The 21,642-nt window shown below is 52.5% G+C and overlaps 1 protein-coding gene across 1 annotated transcript; it reads right to left on the bottom strand.

Moving 5' to 3' along the window:
• Positions 1–2,654: 2,654 nt before the first annotated feature.
• On the bottom strand, positions 2,655–14,073 carry TLCD2 (TLC domain containing 2). The gene is made up of 4 exons (XM_050929304.1): positions 13,892–14,073; positions 12,107–12,189; positions 8,227–8,309; positions 2,655–4,602 (listed from the first exon to the last, which is right to left on the bottom strand). The coding sequence occupies exons 1-4, from the start codon at positions 14,071–14,073 to the stop codon at positions 4,225–4,227; spliced, it is 726 nt and encodes a 241-aa protein (XP_050785261.1). The 3' UTR covers positions 2,655–4,224.
• Positions 14,074–21,642: the final 7,569 nt, after the last annotated feature.

Genomic DNA, 21,642 nt, shown 5'->3' with positions numbered 1-21,642 from the left:
TGCTCAAGGGAATGGGAATTCAGGTCATTCGGCATCTCACCAGATCAGGACGTCAGTCTTTAACATACAGTACAACAGAGGAACCTTGGAAGCACGTGTGAAGCCAGTGTTTCTCAATGAATCAGAAGGGATGAGGCAGTGAATGCAAGGCTGGCCCCTACTCCCCCTCTAGAGCTGGCAATCGTCACAATCCCGAACCTGGTTCTTACAGGTCCCAATGCACTGTTATCCTTCTCACTAGGACCAGGAGTCCCCATCCCTGCAGCTCTTCATCCAGGGACTGTCAACTTGGAGCAGGACCGAATAGCATCAGAGTCTGCTTGTAGGTAGCACCTGGCCACATACCAAACTGAAAATCCATCACATCGCCCACTCCTTAGCATTCCCATTGTAGGTGATCTGTGGGTACTTATTAGATGAATCTCTCAAAATATCACAGTATCTGGTTTCCCCAGTGTCCATCAGAGGGTCACAGAGACTTCCTGATTCCATGTGTCCTTACATTTGAGGTACCCTAGAGAAATCCTGGGTGCTCTGCCAGGGGAGATGTTGGGATCCCTTTAGTCTATACAGGGATCTAGCCAGAGCACAGAATGTTGTGAATAAACAATGCCACATGATTAAAGGGAGGTAACAAACAAGTATCCGACTCAACAAAATTACATTCTGCAGAGATTGGGAGAATACAGAACAAATGACTATAGAAAGACTAATAAGTGGGTAGAATGAATCACATAACAGGATTGTAAGGACTGAAGGCAGGCATGTGAGATACTATGAAAGGCACAGTCAGGAGCAAGGGCTGAATTGGGGAAGAGTTTCATTGTTTCCTTCCAAGTGTCACCCACTTGGGGACCAAACTGAGATCACTCCCAGACTGCACAGACATTGGAAGTGATTATACATGCTCTGCTGGGCTCAGTACTGCTTTACAGCTTGCTGGCTCCAGGGATCAGATACAAAAAACAAGGGGTTGCAGTCTCCTCAGCTCTAGGCACATCCCAAGCTCCCTCATGTGAAACCAAGATAAGCTATCACTCACAACAGATTGTACAGATCTTCATACCATGACAGTCCTCCTCCTTTCTTACATGTGCTGATCAGAAATTAAATAGTTACGTTTTGGCATTTAAATTATTGCTCCGTTTTAGAGCTAAAACAGCACCAAAAAAGAAGGCAGTTCACACCTCTCTGATGTGCTGTTTCAGACTGTCTGCAGACTCAGACATCACTACATTCAGTTCATATTCACAAACAACACATCAGCTTGATGAACTGGCCCAATTCAACCCATGGTTGGGGAAAGGGATGGAGAGAAAGGGAGTGATTAGATTAGTCAAAAGGGCACAGCGGCGGGGGGGCGGGGGGGGTGAGGAAGGAGAGCAGATATTTAAGCAGGAGATGAGCAGTGATGACACTTGAGCTACATGTAGAAGAAAGGAAGCCATATTGAAGGAAGATGTGGCTGGACAGCAGGATAGCAAATGATTCTCAGTTGCCAATGATGGCAGTCTTTGGAGTGATTACAACTGTGAAATACAGAAAGCTAGGTTACAGGGCCAAGCAAAAACCTCTGAGCAGCTCTGCCATAGGGGAAGGGGAGGACATGATGAAGGATCATTCAGAAGAGCACTGATCTGCAGACGCCCAGGAAGGAACGATCATCTGTGTCAGGCCACTGGCCTGAGGTGTCGTCATGAAGGACTTGGGAGAGGAGTTTCAGTGCAGTGAAGTGGGGAAGTCAGACTGGAGGAGAAAAGAGGCAGCATGCTGCCCTGAAGGGCAACAAAATACAGTTTAGAACAGAACTAAATCCAGGCTATAGGCCCATCTAAACCGGTGGCTCTGCATCTGAGCAGCATGCTCGGACAGAACGCAAAGGCTAACTCAGTCTTCGCTGGTACTTAGATTGGAACCTCTCTGGGGTAAGCACCTCTTTTTGTTCTGTTTGCACAGCACCTAGCACGGTGGGGTCCTGCTCCACGACTGGGGCTCCTAGGTGCTATGGTAATTCAACTCAATCACTCAGCAGCTAGAGCACAGTTCGCTTGCTGTACAGAACTGGACACAGACAGGGCTAACCCAAGGAGAAAGGGCTGGCTGCCATCTCTGCCAGGGGTGCTGTAAATGGGAACTGGACACAACATAGGACTTTCATGGTGACACCAAGTGCCACAGGCTCACATGCCCAGTGGGGTAAGACTATCTGCTGCGCAGTTTTCCTGCTGGTGACAAATCAAAACCCTAAACTCCAGATTCTTGCCTGAAGGCTTTGCTGCACTTTCCAGCCTGCAGAACAAATGGAAACATATGCAGGTCTGGCTACACCCCAGCTCCCAACTGCTGGCTGCTCCCACACAGTTTGTCTTCTCCCCACCATGGAGAGGAATATACCTGGATTCCCCAGAATTTGCTGCCTTTTAACCTGCTGAAATTCCACACGCCTTCCTAGACGATGGGCATCTCAGTCTCAGCATTTCTTAGCCAGTTGTTTCAGACTGTCCCCCTGCAGCATCAAAACCAAACTAGGGATTTCAGCTGAAAGGAGAATGGTTGTGAGCCCATCCAAACCAGGACTGCTGCTGAGCCTAACAGATTTCTCAGAGCTGGTACACGAGCCTGGGCTGGAGAACTCCCCCTTTTATACAGGGGCTTGGTCAGAAAACTACAGAGACAGAAAACCACTGCCACACTTGGGACCCAGGGGGAGTGGAGTTCTGCCCCAGGGGACATCTAGCCCTGTCAAGATTTTACGGGGGTCTGGGAGGCTGACCAGAGGGCTGCTGTGTCACCTGAGAGTCTGATGAACAAGGATGTAAAAAGGGTTTAAAAACTTAAACAGAGTCCTGCCAGACTCCACCTCCCTCCCCTCCCCCACAACTCAAAGTCAGTCAAAGCAAGCATGGCAGGAGCATGTGGGGCAGAATGCTAGGGCTGGGAGGGGTTCATGACAACTCCACAGTATGGAGTCCATACCACACCAACTTTTCTCTGAGGTTCAAGAAGTCCAAATCACTTCTTTTGCTCACTTTCCTCCTGTCCTTGTCCTCATGGCAAAGGCTGCTCCAAGACAGGAGCCCAGAAGGGCGCAGACATCTGCCCACAGATTATTAAGTGGGTTCACAGCCTCCAGAGCCTGATGGACTCTTTACTCCTTTTAGATGCCCAAAAAAGCCACATCTGCAAGACATCCACTTCCCCTCTGCAGCTGGTCAGAAGATTCCACACCATCCTCTTAGACACAGACCAGGTCAGTGATTCAGACTCAGTTACTGAAACTTATTACATCTATGAATGAAACTGCAAATCCTGACAGAGCTCCCGCAACCTCACCCCTTTGCTCTGCACTAGCTCCCTTCCGAAAAGCGTCCAATTAAAGCTTTCTGTCCTGACCCCCCCCCACCCCATGGATTGGCTCAACCTACCCAAGAGTTCATGTCTCACCCCATTACCACGACCTTCCATCACAACTATGTTCCTCTGGGACAATTAACCTGTCAGTCCTTAAGAGGGGGCTCATAAGTGCAGAAAAGAACTATCACAAGGGCTGGAATTGGACTGTGCCACTCAGGCCTGCAAGAGAGGAGACCACAACCCTCACAGGTTAGGAGACAAATGCAAATTGTAGACATTCAGCTTAGCACTCCCTCAGTGAGATTTCACACACAGCGGGGGGCTTGGGAGAAATTGTTTTGATACTTTCAACTGTTATGAATTATGGTGACATAGACCATGCAGGTACCTGGGGGGCCCTGAGGATTTCCAGACCAGCTGCACAGAGACAGGGTGTTTCAAAAAGCTAAGATGATTTTCTAAGTTCAGTACTGTGGGAAGGACAACTCTCTCCTTATCTAGGCCACGCCCCATGCTGCTGCAGAATCCTCTTCAAAGCTCCCGCAAGCAGCCACTCCTCAACCGATCATCCCAGCAGAGGGTGCAGGGGGGAAACAAAGCCCTGAATTCTGGCCTGAAAAGGCCTTCCTTCCCTGCCATGTCCACTCGGTCTCCCCACAGCTGTCAGGTGGTGTTATAAAGCAACTGCAGCCCCCAGAAAAGCCCAGGAATCTCATCTTGAGAGGACTGTAATTGTCCTCCATTCCTTCAAACAAGATACTGACGCACTCCTGAACACATCAGTGCTTACTCTCCGCTGGCTGCAGTCCCTCCTGTCTGACCCCTGGGCTGCTGATTTTCTGGACAGCCTGCAGGGCAATGGGGGCAGAACTATTTCTCCTTCTCCCGCCACGCCTCCCGGCTGGACTTGAGGAAGTCACTGCGCAGTAAGCGGTAGAAGAGGATGATGTTCATGGGTGTCATGATGGCCATGCCCACTGTGCCCACAGTATATGTTGCCAGCGGTATGTTCTCACGGTTTAGGACCAGCCAGCGTGTCATCCAGGCCAGTGTAGTGATGCGAAACACTATGTAGGTGCCCAGATTTATGATGCTGTTGAGGCGGTAACAGGTGGTGTGCATCAGGTTGGCCATTAGCAGAATCTGTCGCAGGTGCAGGAAGATGGAGTTAATCTCTACAAGCAAAGCCACAAGAGCAAATCCAATATATTGATGAACCAGCACTGCCAAGCTAAAGCAGATAAGCACCTGAATATGAGAGAAAGAAAAGGGGGTTAGCTAGCAGTCTGATCTTCAGACCCAGAGCAGGGAAATGGTGAAGTTACCTGTTAGAAACTACTTCTCAGACACCACACTCAACAAAGTGGAACTGATGTGGGCAAACAAGGCAGTGGCTGCCATGCAGGACTACACCCCCCAAAGTCTTTCTTGCCTGCTGGCAGGCCTGGTGCTACCAGGAGCAAAGGGGACATTTGCCTTTCCCAACTATCTTCCAGGGGCCCCAAATCATTGTCAGAAAGGCCAAAACATGTACAAAGTTATCCACTGCTAAACAGTGGAACAGCAGCAATTTGGCGAATATAAATCAGTGCAAAAGACTAAAACAGCAGCGAAATTTCACTTTTGTAAACTCTTAAAATCCAAGATTTATCAAGGGTCTAACTAGCCCCTGGACTCCTGGAAGATTGCTTGTTTTTTAAATAGACACATCAAGGGACCCCAAAATACCACCTGCCCCCACTGCCCAATAAGGGACCCCTACCACAGCCCTCGTGCAGGGCTTAGAAGCTCTGTTCTCATGCTGTAAACCCTGCAGGACCCCGATTCCCATTACTTTTCCATCCAATTTCCATTAAGTCAATAGCCTGCTGGTATCATCCCATCGCTTTGTACAGTGCTGGACAACCTCTTCTGCTGTAAGCTGCACAAGCAGGTGAGGAAGGGCAAACTGAGGTGCTCAATACAGAGGAGGAGAAAGGAACAGCAGGAGCAGCTACTGCAGCCAGAGACCTAGCCCTTGTTTGGGCCCCAAGCAGGGAAAGTTGGCCCCACTCCAACAGGAATTTCCTAGCACTCAGCAAATAGGAAAAACAGATGAGCAGCAAGATGAGAAGGGAAAACTCATATCCCAGGACTGCAGCTAGCTGGAGAACTAAGCAGCACACACAGGAGCTCAGGGAGTTCCCTCCACCCCCCCTCATGACAGACTCACTCTCTCAAGGGATTAAGGACCTTTGTTGCACTGCAAACAGCCATGCAGCCTCCTCACTGAAAAGTTACAGCCACTCACGGAAGGAAATGCCAGGCGCAAGTCACACAAGCAAGAGATGCCCAATAGAAAGAGGAAGACCGGGCACTGCGCTCTCCCCCAGGGAACTGGGATGAGCAGCTGCAAGGGTGGAGACGTAGGAAGGATTTCATGCTCCTTGTTCCCTCCAGAGGCCATGGGGAAGAGAGCGCTGCGTGCCTGAGAGTTAGGGGCCCCTGCCTGTCATTTATTCCATTCATGCTGCCCTCTGCACTGGCTCTTTAATGAGATTATTTGCTTCCTGCCGGTTAAGCTCCCTGGCTTGGCCTGAATTAGGTGTATTATTGCAATGACCTTTTGACCCATCCTGCAACAAGCCCAGATGACACAGCAGGCAGGGCCTATGCTGGACCCTGTGAGAGGAGCAGGTCTAACCACTGCACCAAACCACCCTCACTCACCCTCTGGAGTCCCCCAAGATCCTCCCATAGGTTCCAGCACAGCACCTCTCTCAGATCTGCCTGCCATACCCTGCCCCCTACCAGATACTCTTGCTCCTACCCTGCACCCTTGTGAGCTGTTATTCAGTCCATTCCCCGGCACCCTCCCACTACAGTCATTAGGGACCGAGGCCCCAAACAGCCAGGCAGGCACCATGGTACGGAATTACTATCGGGGCCTGGTTCACCCTCACTGGAGCTACCCACTAGCCTCTGCATTTACCTCTCTATTCTCTCCCATACTGCTGGGTAAGGAGTCCAGACAGGGCTTAAATTCTCAGAGTATTTCCCATAGTCCACCATGCACCCTCTCCCCCCATTCTCCACAGGGGGCATCATGGGGCTCAGGGCTTCAGCTACACAGAGGGCACCCTGAGGCCCCATAACCCCCCCTGAAACTGACTTGTACCCCCCCCCCAAAGGACCATGGACCCCCAATTGAGAACCGCAATAGCACCAAGCTGGAGCCAATGTTTGAAAATATTTACCGGAGCTCCACTCTGGACAGCTCCAGCTGAATTTAAGCCCTGAGTGCAGGTTTTATTGGCTCTTGTGTGTTCTGGGCACAGCCTGAGCCTATAGCCAGTGCAGGGAGGGTCTGGTGGGGGAGAGATGTTGGGGGACAGCTAATGAGGGGCAAGCAAGTTGTTTGGGTTTTGTTCTTTAGTTCACATGCTGGAGCATGTCAGCTCACAGACACCCCAAGCCCCTTTACCAAGTGTCTGTGCCTAGAGAGATCAGTGCGTGTAATGGAAAAAGCCAAGTCTTCCACACTGGGAACTTTAACTCATGCAGAGGTGAACTGAGATTCCAGGAAAAGTACGTGGCAGGAACTGGTGCAATGATCTCTCTTGGCAAAGATTCAAGTTGTGTGAAGCAGATATAGGATGGGATGGGCTGCCTCCCATCCTAGCAGAATGCACAGGTCACTGTTTGTATAACGCTGGATTTATTAGTTATGAAACAGCCTCAGCCTGGGAGTCTGCAATGAGAACAGGCTTCCAGGCTTCTACTTTCTCCACCCCATGGGATAGTCCCCAGCCCAGTGCTGCCAACACATCACCAGACATCACCCTAGGCTCCTTCTGTGAGCAGAAGGGGCTGCTCCCCAGCAATAGAGCACCCCCAGTTTTACTAGAGGGAGTGGGACTTGTGTGAGAGAAATGCAGAATGCGCACAGATGACACAGGCTCATGCACACATCAACATTAGTGTCATAAGCTTTAGCACCAGAGGGGACGCACAGTAAGAAAAAGTTACTGTCATGTGTGTCCCTCACTTTTGTTCTTCCTTCTCTTGCCTTCCCTCCCTGCCCGTTCTCTGGGTGGCCTGAGGTCTCTTCCCCTCCCTTTCTAGGGAACACTTCAAACTGTCAGTTGAGTTTTGCTGTCCCCTTTTCCCTTGGATATTCTTCTCTTTGCTGATTGAGGACCTGAGGGGCACATTCATCACCCTGCTTATTGGCCCTTTGATAGTTAATAGCTGGAGGAATGAGACTGGCACATCTCTTTACTCTTCATTCTGAAGTCCTTCCTTTCTCCTCACTTCATCTCACTATTTCATCTGTCCTGCTACTGTCTCCCTCTCCCAGCCCCCTCAAGTTTACACACCCCCCTTCTACCCTGCCCAACTCAGCAGAATGTGTGAGAGGGCTCTGCATATTCTCTCACTTCCCCCAGGCAGAGGTGGAATTCAGGGGCACATATTTTAGAACCTATTGAGGGCACCCCTCCTCCCCCATCCTGTTCCTCAAGGCTGCTGTTAGCCTGTTAGCCCAGAGTGAGGAGAAGCCTGAGCCCAGGGGACAGCAATTGTAATTACCCTGATCATCTCCAGCCACAAGGATCCAGGCGTGTCATGCGTAGTTTCAAGAGTAATGAAGCCAAATGTAGACATTTTGCACCAGATAGAACTAAACTAACATATTCCAGCAGAAGCAGGAGCTGAACACAGCTCCCTCCAGGCCTCCAGAAATGTCCACAAGAGGTCGATGGGGATCAGGCTCTGCCTCAGTGAACTGGTCAGATGTCCAGTCCCTGCCAGCCAACTGACTGATTTGTCTTCAGACTAGTAAGGCCATGCACCCTGAACTCCTTCCCATAGTGACAACTGGAGGAGACTCACCACCGAGTGATGGAAAAGCAGCTCCCAGGACTGGTGAAGCTTCTGATTACACAACATATCCACAAAATCTTGGAGAAAATATCCTGTGAAAGAAGAAAGGTCCCATCACCAGGAATCTCCATAGCAACTCAGTGCCACTTACCTTTTAGACACCTAGCCAGTCAAAGTTTGTGGACAATACCAAGCTGGGAGGGGTTGCAAGTGCTTTGGAGGACAGGATTACAATTCAAAATGATCTGGGCAAACTGGAGACATGGTCTGAAGTAAATAGGATGAAATTCAATAAGGACAAATGCAAAGTGCTCCACTTCGGAAGGAACAATCAGTTGCACACATACAAAAGGGGAAATGACTGCCTGGGAAGGAGTACTGCGCAAAGGGATCTGGGGGTCATAGTGCATCACAAGCTAAATATGAGTCAACAGTGTAACGCCATTGCAAAAAAAGCAAACATAATTCTGGGATGTATTAGCAGGAGTATTGTAAGTAAGACATGAGAAGCAATTCTTCCGTTCTACTATGCTCTGATTAGGCCTCAGCTGGAGTATTGTTTCTGACAGTGCCTAAGGACCAGCGAAAAATGGGACCTGTGGTGCTAGACACTTATCATCCTTCTCTATTGCCTGAGCCATAGCTTCTATTGCCTGTCTGTCACAGTCCCTCCCTATCCTCAAGGATTTATGAACAAATAGAAGTATATGACACAATCTTGCAGGAAAACGGTCAGTGTCAGTAGAACCTCCTGAAGGGGCAGGGAAAGGAGACACCAGGGTCCCATCCCAGCTGGGTGTTTTGGGGGAGGAGTATCTCAAGTAATTTTCATACAAGTCATTCTGCGCATCTGGAATTACCAACCTTTGGGGGTAGGCAGATAAGAACTAGACCACCCCGATACACAATCCCTCCCCACCCAGCAAAAGATTGTTAGTAGGAACTGTGGAGTTAATGTAACAGCGTAGCAGGAGAAGACAGCGGGACCCGTAGCCACGTGAATGTCCCCGTTCGACTCCAAGGACCACATCACATTAGAAAGTGTGAGCACAATCTGAGTGTGGAGCCCCAACACACTGTGACCCTGCAGGCCTAGCCACCAAGCTTGGACACCAGGAACCTCAATCTGGGCATCAATGGCACTTTGACACCTCACCCACTCCAAAAACATCAGACCTTGTAATACTGAGCAAGTCCTCTCCACCCTGACACAACGTCTGTGTCAGCTTCCTTTGTGGGTGAGGAGATGACCAAGAGGTGAAGTGACTCCAAGGCCAAAGCAGGAGTTCAAACGTCCAGGATCAGAACCAAGTTCTGTGCTCAGTGCCCCTTTCACACCACACACACACAAACACACACCATCAGTTCAAAGCTGCCCCAGCTTCCCACAGTCTGAAAACACAGACAGCAGCAGCCCTGGTGAGATCTTACAACCTAGCAGGGCATCAAAGCTGCCCCCCACTCTCTCCTCAAATTTACTACAGGCACCCTTCTCCTCAATTAAAGACCCTAGCTAGTGGAACTGCTGGACAACTCCCCACCCCTGGCCACTACCCTCATATAAAGAAGGGCAGCAATCAGGGTTGAGGCTTTGTGCCTAGGGTCTCTACCAGTCTGGAGTCAGTAACTTTCGTCTCTAGTTCTTTAAGGTGCAATGTTTTGGCAGTAGCTATTCGGACAACGTTCTGGGTCTCGTGGTTAGCAGATGAGAGCTGCCCAGCCTGTTAGCATGCGTTCCACAGGTTCTGTACTCAATGCAGGAACAACAAGCAATGCTGCCACTACCTCACCTCATGGGGGAGGGAACAGTGGGGATGGATCAGCAGAAGGAAGTCACTGTCCCTGCTGAGAATGGGGCCATTGTTGGCTTAGGGTGATCATATGCCTAGAGCAAGAAAGAGACATCACCAGACCAGGGTGGCCCAGTACCAGGCAAGGCTGCATTTACTTTTCTGTCCTCAGCAGGGCTGGCTTTAGGAAGTACGGGGCCCAATTCGAACATTTTCGGTGGGGCCCTGGCAGGGATGACTTAAAAAAAAAAGTGGAAAAAAAAGCCTCTCATTTCTTTCATGTATTATTTACTTTCCATAATTATATACATTGCATCATATATGCTGTTGATTGGTTATTAATGACTGCCGTTTCACATGTGTGGGTCCCAGCTGCTCCCTGCCCCCCTCAATGAGGCAGGTGTGCAGGGTTACTGCCCTGGGAACTGCAGGGCACAAGTGGACATGGGGCTGGCTGGAGGCAGGGCAGGGGCTGACTGGAGGTAGGGTCTGGCTGCAGGCAGGGCAGGGGGTGCGGGGCTGGTTGGAGATAGGGGGTGTGTGGGGCGGGCTGGCTTCAGGCAGGGCCGCAGAGGGATGCAGCAGGGGTTGGCAGGGCTGGGGACACAGGAGTGTGAGACTGGCTGGCTTCAGGCACGGGGATGCAGCAGGGGTTGGCTGGAGACAGAGCAGGGTGTGCAGGGCTGGTGCGGGCAGCAGTGTGTGTGGGGCTGGCTGGCTTTGGACAGGGCCACAGCGGTATGTGGTAGGGGTTGACTAGAGACATGGCAGGGGGTTTGACAGGGATTGGCTGTGGGCACAGGGTGCAGAGCTGGCTGCAGGCAGGGGGAGCGGGGCTGGTGTGGGCAGGGCAGGGGGTGCAGCAGAGGCAGCTGGAGCCCCAGCCCTTTAAATAGCCCCCAAGCTCCCTGCTATCCCAGGGCTTTGGGGGCTATTTAAAGGGCCCAGGGCTCCCCAGCTTCTACCCCGCCCTGGACCTTTTAAATAGCTGCGGGAGCCCTGGGGAATGCATGGAGGTGGCGGGGCTCTGGCTGCTATTTAAAGGACCAGGGTGGCAGAGGCAGCTGGAGCCCTGGCCCTTTAAATAGCCCCCGGAGCCCCTCACTACCCCAGGGCTCTGGAGGCTATTTAAAGGCCCGGAGCTCCGGCTGGGAGAGTGGGGCTTGCTGCGCTGCTCCGGCCGGGGATCCGGCCGGGAGAGCGGGGCCGCGGGGCTTGCCGCACTCCGGCCGGGGATCCGGCCGGGAGAGCGGGGCCGCGGGGCTTGCCGCGCTCCCGTCTGCGCTTCGCTCAAGGGAGTGGGACCACCCAGAAGACCCCAGAGCAGATCACAGCCAGGGACCCGGGGTAAGTTTAAAAAAAAAAAAAAAAAGTGTCTAAGGCGCAGGGCCCGATTCCTGGGAATTGGGCGAATCGGCCTAAAGCCAGCCCTGGTCACCAGAGATTCAGGGGCTGTTGGGATCTCACCAGTGAAAAGAAAAACAGAGGAACTTTCAGGCCAAACAATCACAACTTCTTATAGTGGAAGACAAAGGAACGTAGAGAGACATGCTCTGTTCGCCACTCCTGCCTGCACACCCCAGCAAGAATTGCTCTGGACTTTGCCCTCCAAGGAAGAAAGATCTATCCAGACAATTAAAGCCTGTACACAAACTTGCAGCCAGGGCTGGCCTTTCCCAAGACCCCCAGCTCCTGCAGCAGCCTGGACATGACCTGCTGCAAGGTCATGTTCCAGCACAGCGTGGGGACTCTCTTGGAATGAGCTTTCAGGTTGGCACTAGAACACCTGTTTTGCTGTGGGGCCACTCAGCCAGCCCCCTCCCCCAGAAATAGTCTTCAGATTCCCATCCAGCTGGCGGGGCTTGCCTTGCTCCAGCCCAGGCGCCCCTCACAGTGGTCTAAGCACTCCCCATGCCGCACCAGGCAAGCCTGGAAAGTCTCCCTGTGCCAGGGCATTGCCCCAGCTGGTGCTCCCTGCTCCAGGCTGGCACCCGCAGCTGGCAAACAAAAGAAGAGCCACCGAAACACACCACAGAGGGTTAGCGGGGCTGCCCAGAGAAGGCCAGAGCAGGTGCGGGATGCTGCGGGGACTTGCTCACCTATAGATACTGAGACAACGCTGTGTGCAGCCGGGGAGTGAGTTCTGATCAGGTCCTCCGCCATCTGCGGGTGGAGATAGAACCTGCTGGGCAAGAGAGCACAGGGTAAGAGCCGAACCTGGCCCCAGCGACACCCCTCGGCACATGCCTGCCACCCACCCCAGCCCCCCAGCTGCCCTGGCCCCCAGGGCTGCCCGGGGGGGGGGGAATTCGGGCAATTTGCCCCAGGCTCCGCAGGGGCCCCCCATGACAATACAGTATTCTATAAAAGCAGCAAAGAGTCCTGTGTCACCTTATAGACTAACATATGTATTGGGTATGCATCTGAGGAAGTGGGTATTCACCCACGAAAGCTCATGCTCCAAAACGTCTGTTAGTCTAGAAGGTGCCACAGGATTCTTTGCTGCTTGTACAGAGCCAGACTAACACAGCTACCCCTCTGACACAGTATTCTACAGTATTGCAACTTTTTTTATGGAAGGGGCTGCCGAAATTGCTTTGCCCCAGGCCTCCCGAATCCTCTGGGCGGCCCCTCACCCGGCCCCCCGGCCCCCCACCCCAGCAGCACCCCGGCTTCCCCGACCCCTCACCCCAGCAGCGCCCCGGCCCCTCACCCCAGCAGCGCCCAGGCTCCCCCAGCCCCCCACCCCAGCAGCGCCCAGGCTCCCCCGGCCCCCCACCCCAGCAGCGCCCCGGCCCCTCACCCCAGCAGCGCCCCGGCCCCTCACCCCAGCAGCGCCCCGGCCCCTCCGACCCCTCACCCCAGCAGCGCCCCGGCTCCCCCGGCCCAGCAGCGCCCCGGCTCCCCCGGCCCCCCACCCCAGCAGCGCCCCGGCTCCCCCGGCCCAGCAGCGCCCCGGCTCCCCCGGCCCCTCACCCCAGCAGCGCCCCGGCTCCCCGGCTCCCCACCCCAGCAGCGCCCCGGCCCCTCACCCCAGCAGCGCCCCGGCTCCCCCGGCCCCTCACCCCAGCAGCGCCTCGGCTCCCCCGGCCCCTCACACCAGCAGCGCCCCGGCTCCCCCGGCCCAGCAGCGCCCCGGCTCCCCCGGCCCCTCACCCCAGCAGCGCCCCGGCTCCCCCGGCCCCTCACCCCAGCAGCGCCCCGGCCCCTCACCCCAGCAGCGCCCCGGCCCCCCCGGCCCCCCGGCCCCTCACCCCAGCAGCGCCCCGGCCCCCCCGGCCCCCCGGCCCCTCACCCCAGCAGCGCCCCGGCTCCCCGGCCCCCCACCCCAGCAGCACCCCGGCTCCCCCGGCCCCCCACCCCAGCAGCGCCCCGGCTCCCCCGGCCCCTCACCCCAGCAGCACCCCGGCTCCCCCGGCCCCTCACCCCAGCAGCGCCCCGGCTCCCCCGGCCCCCCGGCTCCCCACCCCAGCAGCGCCCCGGCTCCCCCGGCCCCTCACACCAGCAGCGCCCCGGCTCCCCCGGCCCAGCAGCGCCCCGGCTCCCCCGGCCCCTCACCCCAGCAGCGCCCCGGCCCCTCACCCCAGCAGCGCCCCGGCCCCCCCGGCCCCCCGGCCCCTCACCCCAGCAGCGCCCCGGCCCCCCACCCCAGCAGCGCCCCGGCCCCCCCGGCCCCCCGGCCCCTCACCCCAGCAGCGCCCCGGCTCCCCGGCCCCCCACCCCAGCAGCACCCCGGCTCCCCCGGCCCCTCACCCCAGCAGCGCCCCGGCTCCCCCGGCCCCTCACCCCAGCAGCGCCCCGGCTCCCCCGGCCCCTCACCCCAGCAGCGCCCCGGCCCCTCACCCCAGCAGCGCCCCGGCTCCCCCGGCCCCCCGGCTCCCCACCCCAGCAGCGCCCCGGCGCCGCTCAGCAGGCTGTGCGCGAACGAGGTCCAGATGTTTCGCCACTTCCAGCGGTTGCGGAGCGCGGGGCGCGGCGGAGGCACCAGCCGCTCCAGCCCGCGGTTCAGCAGCCGGAACGCCGCGAAGGAGCCGCCGATGAGCAGCAGCCCCGGGCTCAGCCCCATGGGGGCCGCCGCCGGGCTCGGGCCGAGGCGGGTACGGGGTCGCCTAGGGGGCTACGGCTCCATCCCCGCGCCGGGCGCGCCCAGCCGCGAGCAGCGGCAGCTTCCAGCCTTGTGTAAAACCACCCAGCAAACTCCCGGTCCCGCGGCCTCCCATTGGCGCCGAGCGGCTCCGCCCCTCCCCGCGGCACGCAGGCCCCGCCCTGGGGTGTGCCCGGGCCGGGCCGCTGTGTGCCGGTGGCTCCTGGGGGAGCTACCGGGCATCTCCGTGATTCCCTGGGAGACAGGCCACTCGTGGCTCTTCGGGTAGACACTGAGCCCCTTTGGTGAGGCGCCTGGACCCGGAGACTGAGAGGCTCCCATCATAGACACAGGTGCGGGGAAAGGGCGCTAACATGCACATTTTATTAACATTTGCAGTGTTCCCAATTCAGCGCTTTATTATGAGACTCTTAATCGTTGGTATTTTTCCTATAGCTCCAATGCTGCAGCCAAATGAGTCAATGAGAACTTACACTTTCCCGTACATACAGTGTGTGTCTAGCCCTCATGGTCATGGGGAAATAAACTGAAAATAGAATCTACAAAACCAACATTTAGTATTTTAGAAAACCTCACAAGTTTTAAGACAAGCTTATGATGTTTGTGGTCTACAAACAGGTGGTCTACAAACACCTAGATACTGGATTCCTGAAGAGCTTTAGGAGCTAGGAAGAAAGAGAAACTAGCAATACTATCTGATGTTGAAGGGCTCTTTAGCTATGTACAGTTACAATTAAGTATTTTCATTTCATCTGTCAGCCTGCTCCATTGGCCCTTAGGACAGTTCTCACACACACACACACACACACACACACACACACACACACACACACACACACACACACACACACACACACACACACACACACACACACACACACACACACACACACACACACACACACACTCTCTCTCTCTCTCTCTCGCACCTAGTCTATTCTGAGTCACATCTCTGTTCTCATATGCTTCTGGACAGGGGAAACATTCCATGGATGGCAGCTTCCTCTATCTATTACTGCCTTCTTTTAGTATATTCATAGAAATACAAGGCAGTAGTAGCATTCATAGACTCATAGGTCAGAAGGGACCAATCTGATCATCTAGTCTGACCTCCTGCACAAGGCAGGCCACAGAACCCCACCCATCCAATTTTATACAACCCCTATCCCAGGACCGAGTTATTGAAATCCTCAAAAATGGTTTGAAGACCTCAAGCTGCAGAGACACCACCAGCAAGCGACCCGTGCCCCACGCCGCAGGGGAAGGCGAAAAACCTCCAGGGCACCTGCCAATCCACCCTGGAGGAAAATTCCTTCCCGACCCCAAATATGGCGATCAGCTAAACCCTGAGCATGTGGGCAAGAGTCACCAGCCAGCACCCAAGAAGGAGTTCTCCGCAGCAACTCAGTACCCATCGCATGCAACATCTCCCCGCAGACCATTGAGCAGACCTGTCTGGTGGTAATTCAAGATCAATTGCCCAAATTAACGATCCTATCATAACATCCCCTCCATATACTTATCAAGCTTTGTCTTAAAGCCAGGAAAGTCTTTTGCCCCTACTACTTCCCTCGGAAGGCTATTCCAGAACTTCACTCCCCTAATGGTCAGAAACCTTCGTCTAATTTCAAGTCTAAACTTCCTAATATCCAGTTTATACCCATTCGTCCTCGTGCCTACATTAGTACTAAACTTAAATAATTCCTCTCCCTCCCTAATGTTAACCCCCTTGATATATTTATATAGGGCGAGCATATCCCCCCTCAGCCTTCTTTTGGCCAGGCTAAACAAGCCAAGCTGTTTGAGTCTCCTTTCATAAGGCAGTTTTTCCATTCCTCGGATCATCCTCGTAGCCCGTCTCTGAACCTGTTCCAGTTTGAATTCATCCTTCTTGAACATGGGACACCAGAACTGCACACAGTATTCCAGATGGGGTCTCACCAACGCCGTATACAACGGTACTAACACATCCTTATCCTTGCAGGAAATACCCCGCCTGATGCATCCCAAAATCGCATTTGCTTTTTTAACAGCCGTATCACATTGGCGACTCATAGTCATCCTGCTATCAACCAGTACCCCAAGGTCCTTCTCTTCCTCCGTCGCTTCCAACTGATGCGCCCCCAACGTATATCCAAAATTCTTATTATGAATTCCTAAATGCATGACCTTGCACTTTTCACTATTGTATTTCATCCTATTTCTATTACTCCAGTTTACAAGGTGGTTCAGATCTTCCTGAATAGTATCCCTGTCCTTCTCCGTGTTAGCAATACCCCCCAGCTTCGTGTCATCCGCGAACTTTATTAGCACATTCCCGCTCTTTGTGCCAAGGTCAGTAATAAAAAGGTTAAATAAGATCGGTCCCAAAACCGATCCTTGAGGGACTCCACTGGTGACCTCCTTCCAGTCCGACAGTTCACCTTTCAATACGACCCTCTGGAGTCTCCCCTTTAACCAGTTCCTTATCCACCTTACAACTTTCATATTCACTCCCAGCTTTTCCAATTTAACTAACAGCTCCCCGTGCGGAACCGTGTCGAACGCCTTACTGAAATCTAGGTAAATTATATCTACCGCATTTCCTTTATCTAAGTAATCCGTCACCTTCTCAAAGAAGGAGATCAGATTGGTTTGGCACGATCTACCTTTAGTAAATCCGTGTTGCAATTCGTCCCAATTACCATTGACCTCTATGTCCTTAACTACTTTCTCCCTTAAAATTTTTTCCAAGACCTTACATACTACAGACGTCAAGCTAACAGGCCTATAATTACCCGGATCACTCTTTTTCCCTTTCTTAAAAATAGGAACTACATTAGCAATCCTCCAGTCATACGGCACAACACCCGAGATTATCGATTGCTTAAAAATTCTCGCTAACGGGCTCGCAATTTCACGCACCAGTTCCTTTAATATCCTCGGGTGGAGATTGTCCGGGCCCTCCGACTTCGACCCATCGAGCTGTTCAAGCACGGCCTCTACCTCAGTTGCAGTAATATCCACTTCCACATCCACATTCCCGTTTATCATCCCTCCATCATCGCAAGGTTCCTCACTAGTCTTATTAAAAACCGAGGCAAAGTACTTGTTTAGATGTTGGGCCATGCCTAGGTTATCCTTAACCTCCATTCCATCCTCAGTGTATAGCGGCCCCACTTCTTCTTTCTTTGTTTTCTTCTTATTTATGTGGCTGTAGAACCTTTTACTATTGGTTTTGATTCCCTTTGCAAGTTCCAGTTCAATGCGGCTTTTAGCCTTCCTCACTTTATCCCTACATGTTCTGGCCTCAGCAAGGTAGCTTTCTTTACTGATCCTGCCTTCCTTCCACTCCCTGTAAGCTTTCTGCTTTTGTCTAATCCCCTCTCTGAGTTGCTTGCTCATCCAGTTTGGCCTGCAACTCCTGCCCATGGTTCTTTTCCCCTTTCTCGGGATGCAGGCTTCCGACAGTCTCCGCAGCTGTGACTTAAAGTAATTCCAGGCCTCCTCCACATTTAAATCCACTAATTCCTTCGTCCAATCCACTTCCCTAACTAATTTCCTTAACTCTTTAAAATTAGCCCTCGAGAAGTCAAAAACCCTAATCGCAGATCTACATTTGTTTATCCTTCCATCTAGTTTGAACTGAATCAGCTCATGATCACTCGAACCAAGGTTGTCCCCTACCACCATTTCTTCTACGAGGTCCTCACTGCTCACCAACACCAAGTCTAAAATGGCATCCCCTCTCGTAGGTGCTTCAACTACTTGATGAAGAAATCCATCCGCTATCACATCCAGAAAAATCTGACCCCTATTATTTGTGCAAGTACTCGTCCTCCAGTCTATATCCAGGAAGTTGAAGTCCCCCATAATCACACATTTCCCCTTTGTGTTTACTTCATTAAAGACATTAAAGAGGTCTCTATCCATATCCCAATCTGATCCCGGCGGTCTGTAGCACACCCCAAGCACTATCTCAGGGGAAGCTCTAGTTGCTTTTTTACCCAGCGTGATTTTTGCCCAGACGGACTCCGTCTTATCCATTCCATCGCATCTTATTTCGCTACATTTAATTTCATCATTGATGTACAAGGCTACTCCCCCACCTTTGCCTTTCTTCCTGTCTTTTCTGAACAGCACATAGCCTTCAATACCCGTGCTCCAGTCATGAGTACTATTCCACCAGGTTTCGGTAATCCCTATAATATCTGGCTTCACTTCCTGCACGAGTAACTCCAGTTCCTCCATCTTGTTACCTAGGCTCCTCGCATTAGTGTACAAACCTTTTAATTTGCGGCGTTTGGCGTCAGTGACATTCTTTCCCCCGTCGTGCACAAACTGTCTGCCACCAGCATCACCCGTTACTCTGGTTTCTACTCCACTATTCCTCCTTGGATCAAATCTTGGGGCCGCAAGGGTATCCCCGCTCACTTTGTTTACTTCCCTCTCCAGGTTATGTTCTGGCGTGGAGATCTCCCGAACATTTCCCAACCATCTCCCCCAACTTTCTAGTTTAAAGCCCTCTTGATGAGGTCGGCGAGCCTCCATCCTAGAATCCTATTTCCCTCCTTGCTGAGATGAAGTCCATCCTGAGCAAACAGTTGTCTATCCGTAAATGCGTCCCAGTGACCGTACATCCCAAAGCCCTCCTTATAACACCACTCCCTGAGCCATCTGTTGATCGCCATAATCTTGTCCCTCCTTCGTCGCCCCGCTCTAGGAACCGGCAGAATCCCACTGAAGATCACCTGAGCCTCGATGTCTTTAAGCCTCTTCCCCAGTCTGAAATAGTCCTCCTTGATACAGTCCAGCGAGTAACTAGCTGTATCGTTCGTTCCCACATGAAGGATAATCAACGGATTTTTTCCCGCTCCCGCTAAGATCGTATTCAGGCTCAAGTCCACATCCTGTATCTTAGCCCCCGGCAGACAGCACACTCTTCTGTTCTCCCGATCCGGTCTAGTTACAGGCCTGTCTACTCTTCTCAGTAGAGAGTCTCCAATCACGTAGACTTGCCTTTTCCTGGTGACAATGCGATTCTCCGGTCTATCCCCCACAGCAGCTGGCTGTGATTCCTCCCGATTTGTATTCGCCCTCACAATCCTCCTAGGGCTCGTGCTTGATGTTGCCTCCACTGACTGCTCCCCTCCATCTGCAGGACTAGCTGCTTGCCTCTTCTTCCTTGCCGTTCCTCCTTCAGCAGCCCGCTGTGTTCCATCTTCATTTCCCAACTCAGCAAACCTATTCCTGAGTTCTATTTGTCCATCGCTGGCCCGTCTTATCCTCTGTCTGGTTCTCCTAGTGACATGCTTCCACCGTCCACTTTGCTCACCCAGCAGTCCCTCCTCAGAGTCCTTAGGTCCTGCTTTTGTCTGCTCGCCTGAGCTTGTCCCCTGTGCCTCATCATGTCTGTGTTCCATCATCTGCTCAAATCCCCTTCTAAACTCAGCCAGAGTTTCCACTTGCATCTCCAGTCCCCTTACCTTTTCCTCCAGCAGCTCTATCAGACGACACTTCATGCAGATGAAACTCCTTTCAGGTGCTCCCTCAACTCCAGGTTTGGCTAAACTCTGTTACATGCTGAAGTGAGAATTGGGGGTAAGTCACCTTTTCTGGAAAGAGACATCTGGGAAGATGTGACTAGATAGGCAGGGCCGGCGCTTCCATTTAGGCGACCTAGGTGGTCGCCTAGGGTGCCAGGATTTGGGAGGGCAGCAATTTGGCAGTGGGGGGTCCTTCTGCACTCTGGGTCGTCATCAGCAATTCTGCGGCGGGTCCTTCACTCGCTCTGGGACCCACCGCCGAAGTGCCCCGAAGACCAGGAGCGCAGAAGGACCCCCCCACCGCAGAATTGCCACCAACGACCGGGAGCGCAGAAGGACCCCTGCCTAGGGCGCCAAAAACGCTGGCACCGCTCCTGTAGATAGGGAAACTTTGTGTTGTTCCAGCTATGGACTGAATACCCTGGCACACATCTGCCTGGAGTGCGCCAAGTTGCAGACTCGTTTCCATCTCCTTCAGAACCTTCTCCTCAGGTTCTGGCTGCACTTTTCCCCACACCTCCTGATTTATGCACGCCCTATCCATGTGCTTGGAGTTGGAATAATCATAAGTTGCTTCCATATGGAGAATTCCCATCCTTCCTTGTCCTAGTTAAGGACCCCTTTTCTTTCCTAACCATAAGCAGTACTCCTCTTCCGTCTCCAGCATCCAAGAGAGGTAGCAAGCAGATCTGACATGTCTCCCTCACTGGAATGCCACAGGGTCTATCTACACGCAAACTGTATCGAGGGACTAATTTGACTGAGGTTGATAATAGCTTTGGGTCTGGAAGGTCCATGCCTTTTTCCTTGTGGGAAGTCACTGATGCAGAATAATCATTGATACTTAAACGGACAAATCCTGCAGTAAAACTGCTTCACAGCTGCTTCATAGCCAAAGGGCAGAGCCCCAAAACTGTTTTTGTTGGCACTGTGAGAAATAACCTAGCACCTATATCATTAGTTAGAGCAGATGTGGAATTGGACTTGGAACTCTTGAGACCAAAAGAAATGTGTACTTAAAGTTTTGCACATGACAGTGCACTTGCTCTCTCTATGGTAAAATTAGTGATTGTTCACAAATGGAAAATATGGGGCCAGATCCTCTGGTCCAGCCAAGCTGAGCTAAGTTTAGGATAGAAATAGGGAAGGCCCAAAGATGACTTTAAAGTGGGTGCTAGTTTGATCCCTGGTGTAAAGTAGAGCAGACTGAAGGTCTGCTGGAAGGGCATAACGAGTGGGGTTCCGCAGGGATCGGTTCTGGGTCTGGTTCTGTTCAGTATCTTCAGCAACGATTTAGATATTGGCATAGAGCGTACACTTATAAAGTTTGTGGATGATACCAAGCTGGGAGGGATTGCAAGTGCTTTGGAAGATAGGATTAAAATTCAAAATTATCTGGACAAACTGGAGAAACGGTCTGAAGTAAATAGGATGAAATTCAATAAGGACAAATGCAAAGTGCTCCACTTAGGAAGGAATAATCAGTTGCACACATACAAAACGTGAAATGACTGCCTGGGAAGGAGTACTGCAGAAAGGGATCTGGGGGTCATAGTGGATCACAAGCTAAATATGAGTCAACAGGATAACACTGTTGCAAAAAAAGCAAACATAATTCTGGGATGTATTAGCAGGAGTATTGTAAGCAAGACATGAGAAGCAATTTTTCGGCTCTACTACACTCTGATTAGGCCTCAACTGTAGTATTGTGTCCTGTTCTGGGCACCACATTTCAGGAAAGATGTGGACAAATTGGAGAAAGTCCAGAGAAGAGCAAAAAAAATTATGAAAGGTCTAGAAAACATGACCTATGAGGGAAGATTGAAAAAATGGGGTTTGTTTAGTCTGGAGAAGAGAAGACTGAGGGGGGGACATGATAACAGTTTTCAAGTACATAAAAGTTTGTTACAAGGAGGAGGGAGAAAAATTGTTCTTAACCTCTGAGGATAGGACAAGAAGCAATGGGCTTGCAGCAAGGGCAGTTTAGGTTGGACATTAGGAAATA

The sequence above is a fragment of the Gopherus flavomarginatus genome, chromosome 19 (assembly GCF_025201925.1).
Source record: "Gopherus flavomarginatus isolate rGopFla2 chromosome 19, rGopFla2.mat.asm, whole genome shotgun sequence".
In the NCBI taxonomy this organism is placed as follows: Eukaryota; Metazoa; Chordata; order Testudines; family Testudinidae; genus Gopherus; species Gopherus flavomarginatus.
Note: the sequence above shows the minus strand (reverse complement) of the source record. Positions and strands in the feature narration are given on the sequence as shown.

Coding starts and splice junctions, on each gene's coding strand:
- TLCD2 (XM_050929304.1), bottom strand. CDS start 14,073: ATGGGGCTGAGCCCGGGGCTGCTGCTCATCGGCGGCTCCTTCGCGGCG. Junction 12,190..13,891: donor GGCGCCGGGGCGCTGCTGGG/GTGGGGAGCCGG, acceptor CTTGCCCAGCAG/GTTCTATCTCCACCCGCAGA. Junction 8,310..12,106: donor CGTTGTCTCAGTATCTATAG/GTGAGCAAGTCC, acceptor CTTCTTTCACAG/GATATTTTCTCCAAGATTTT.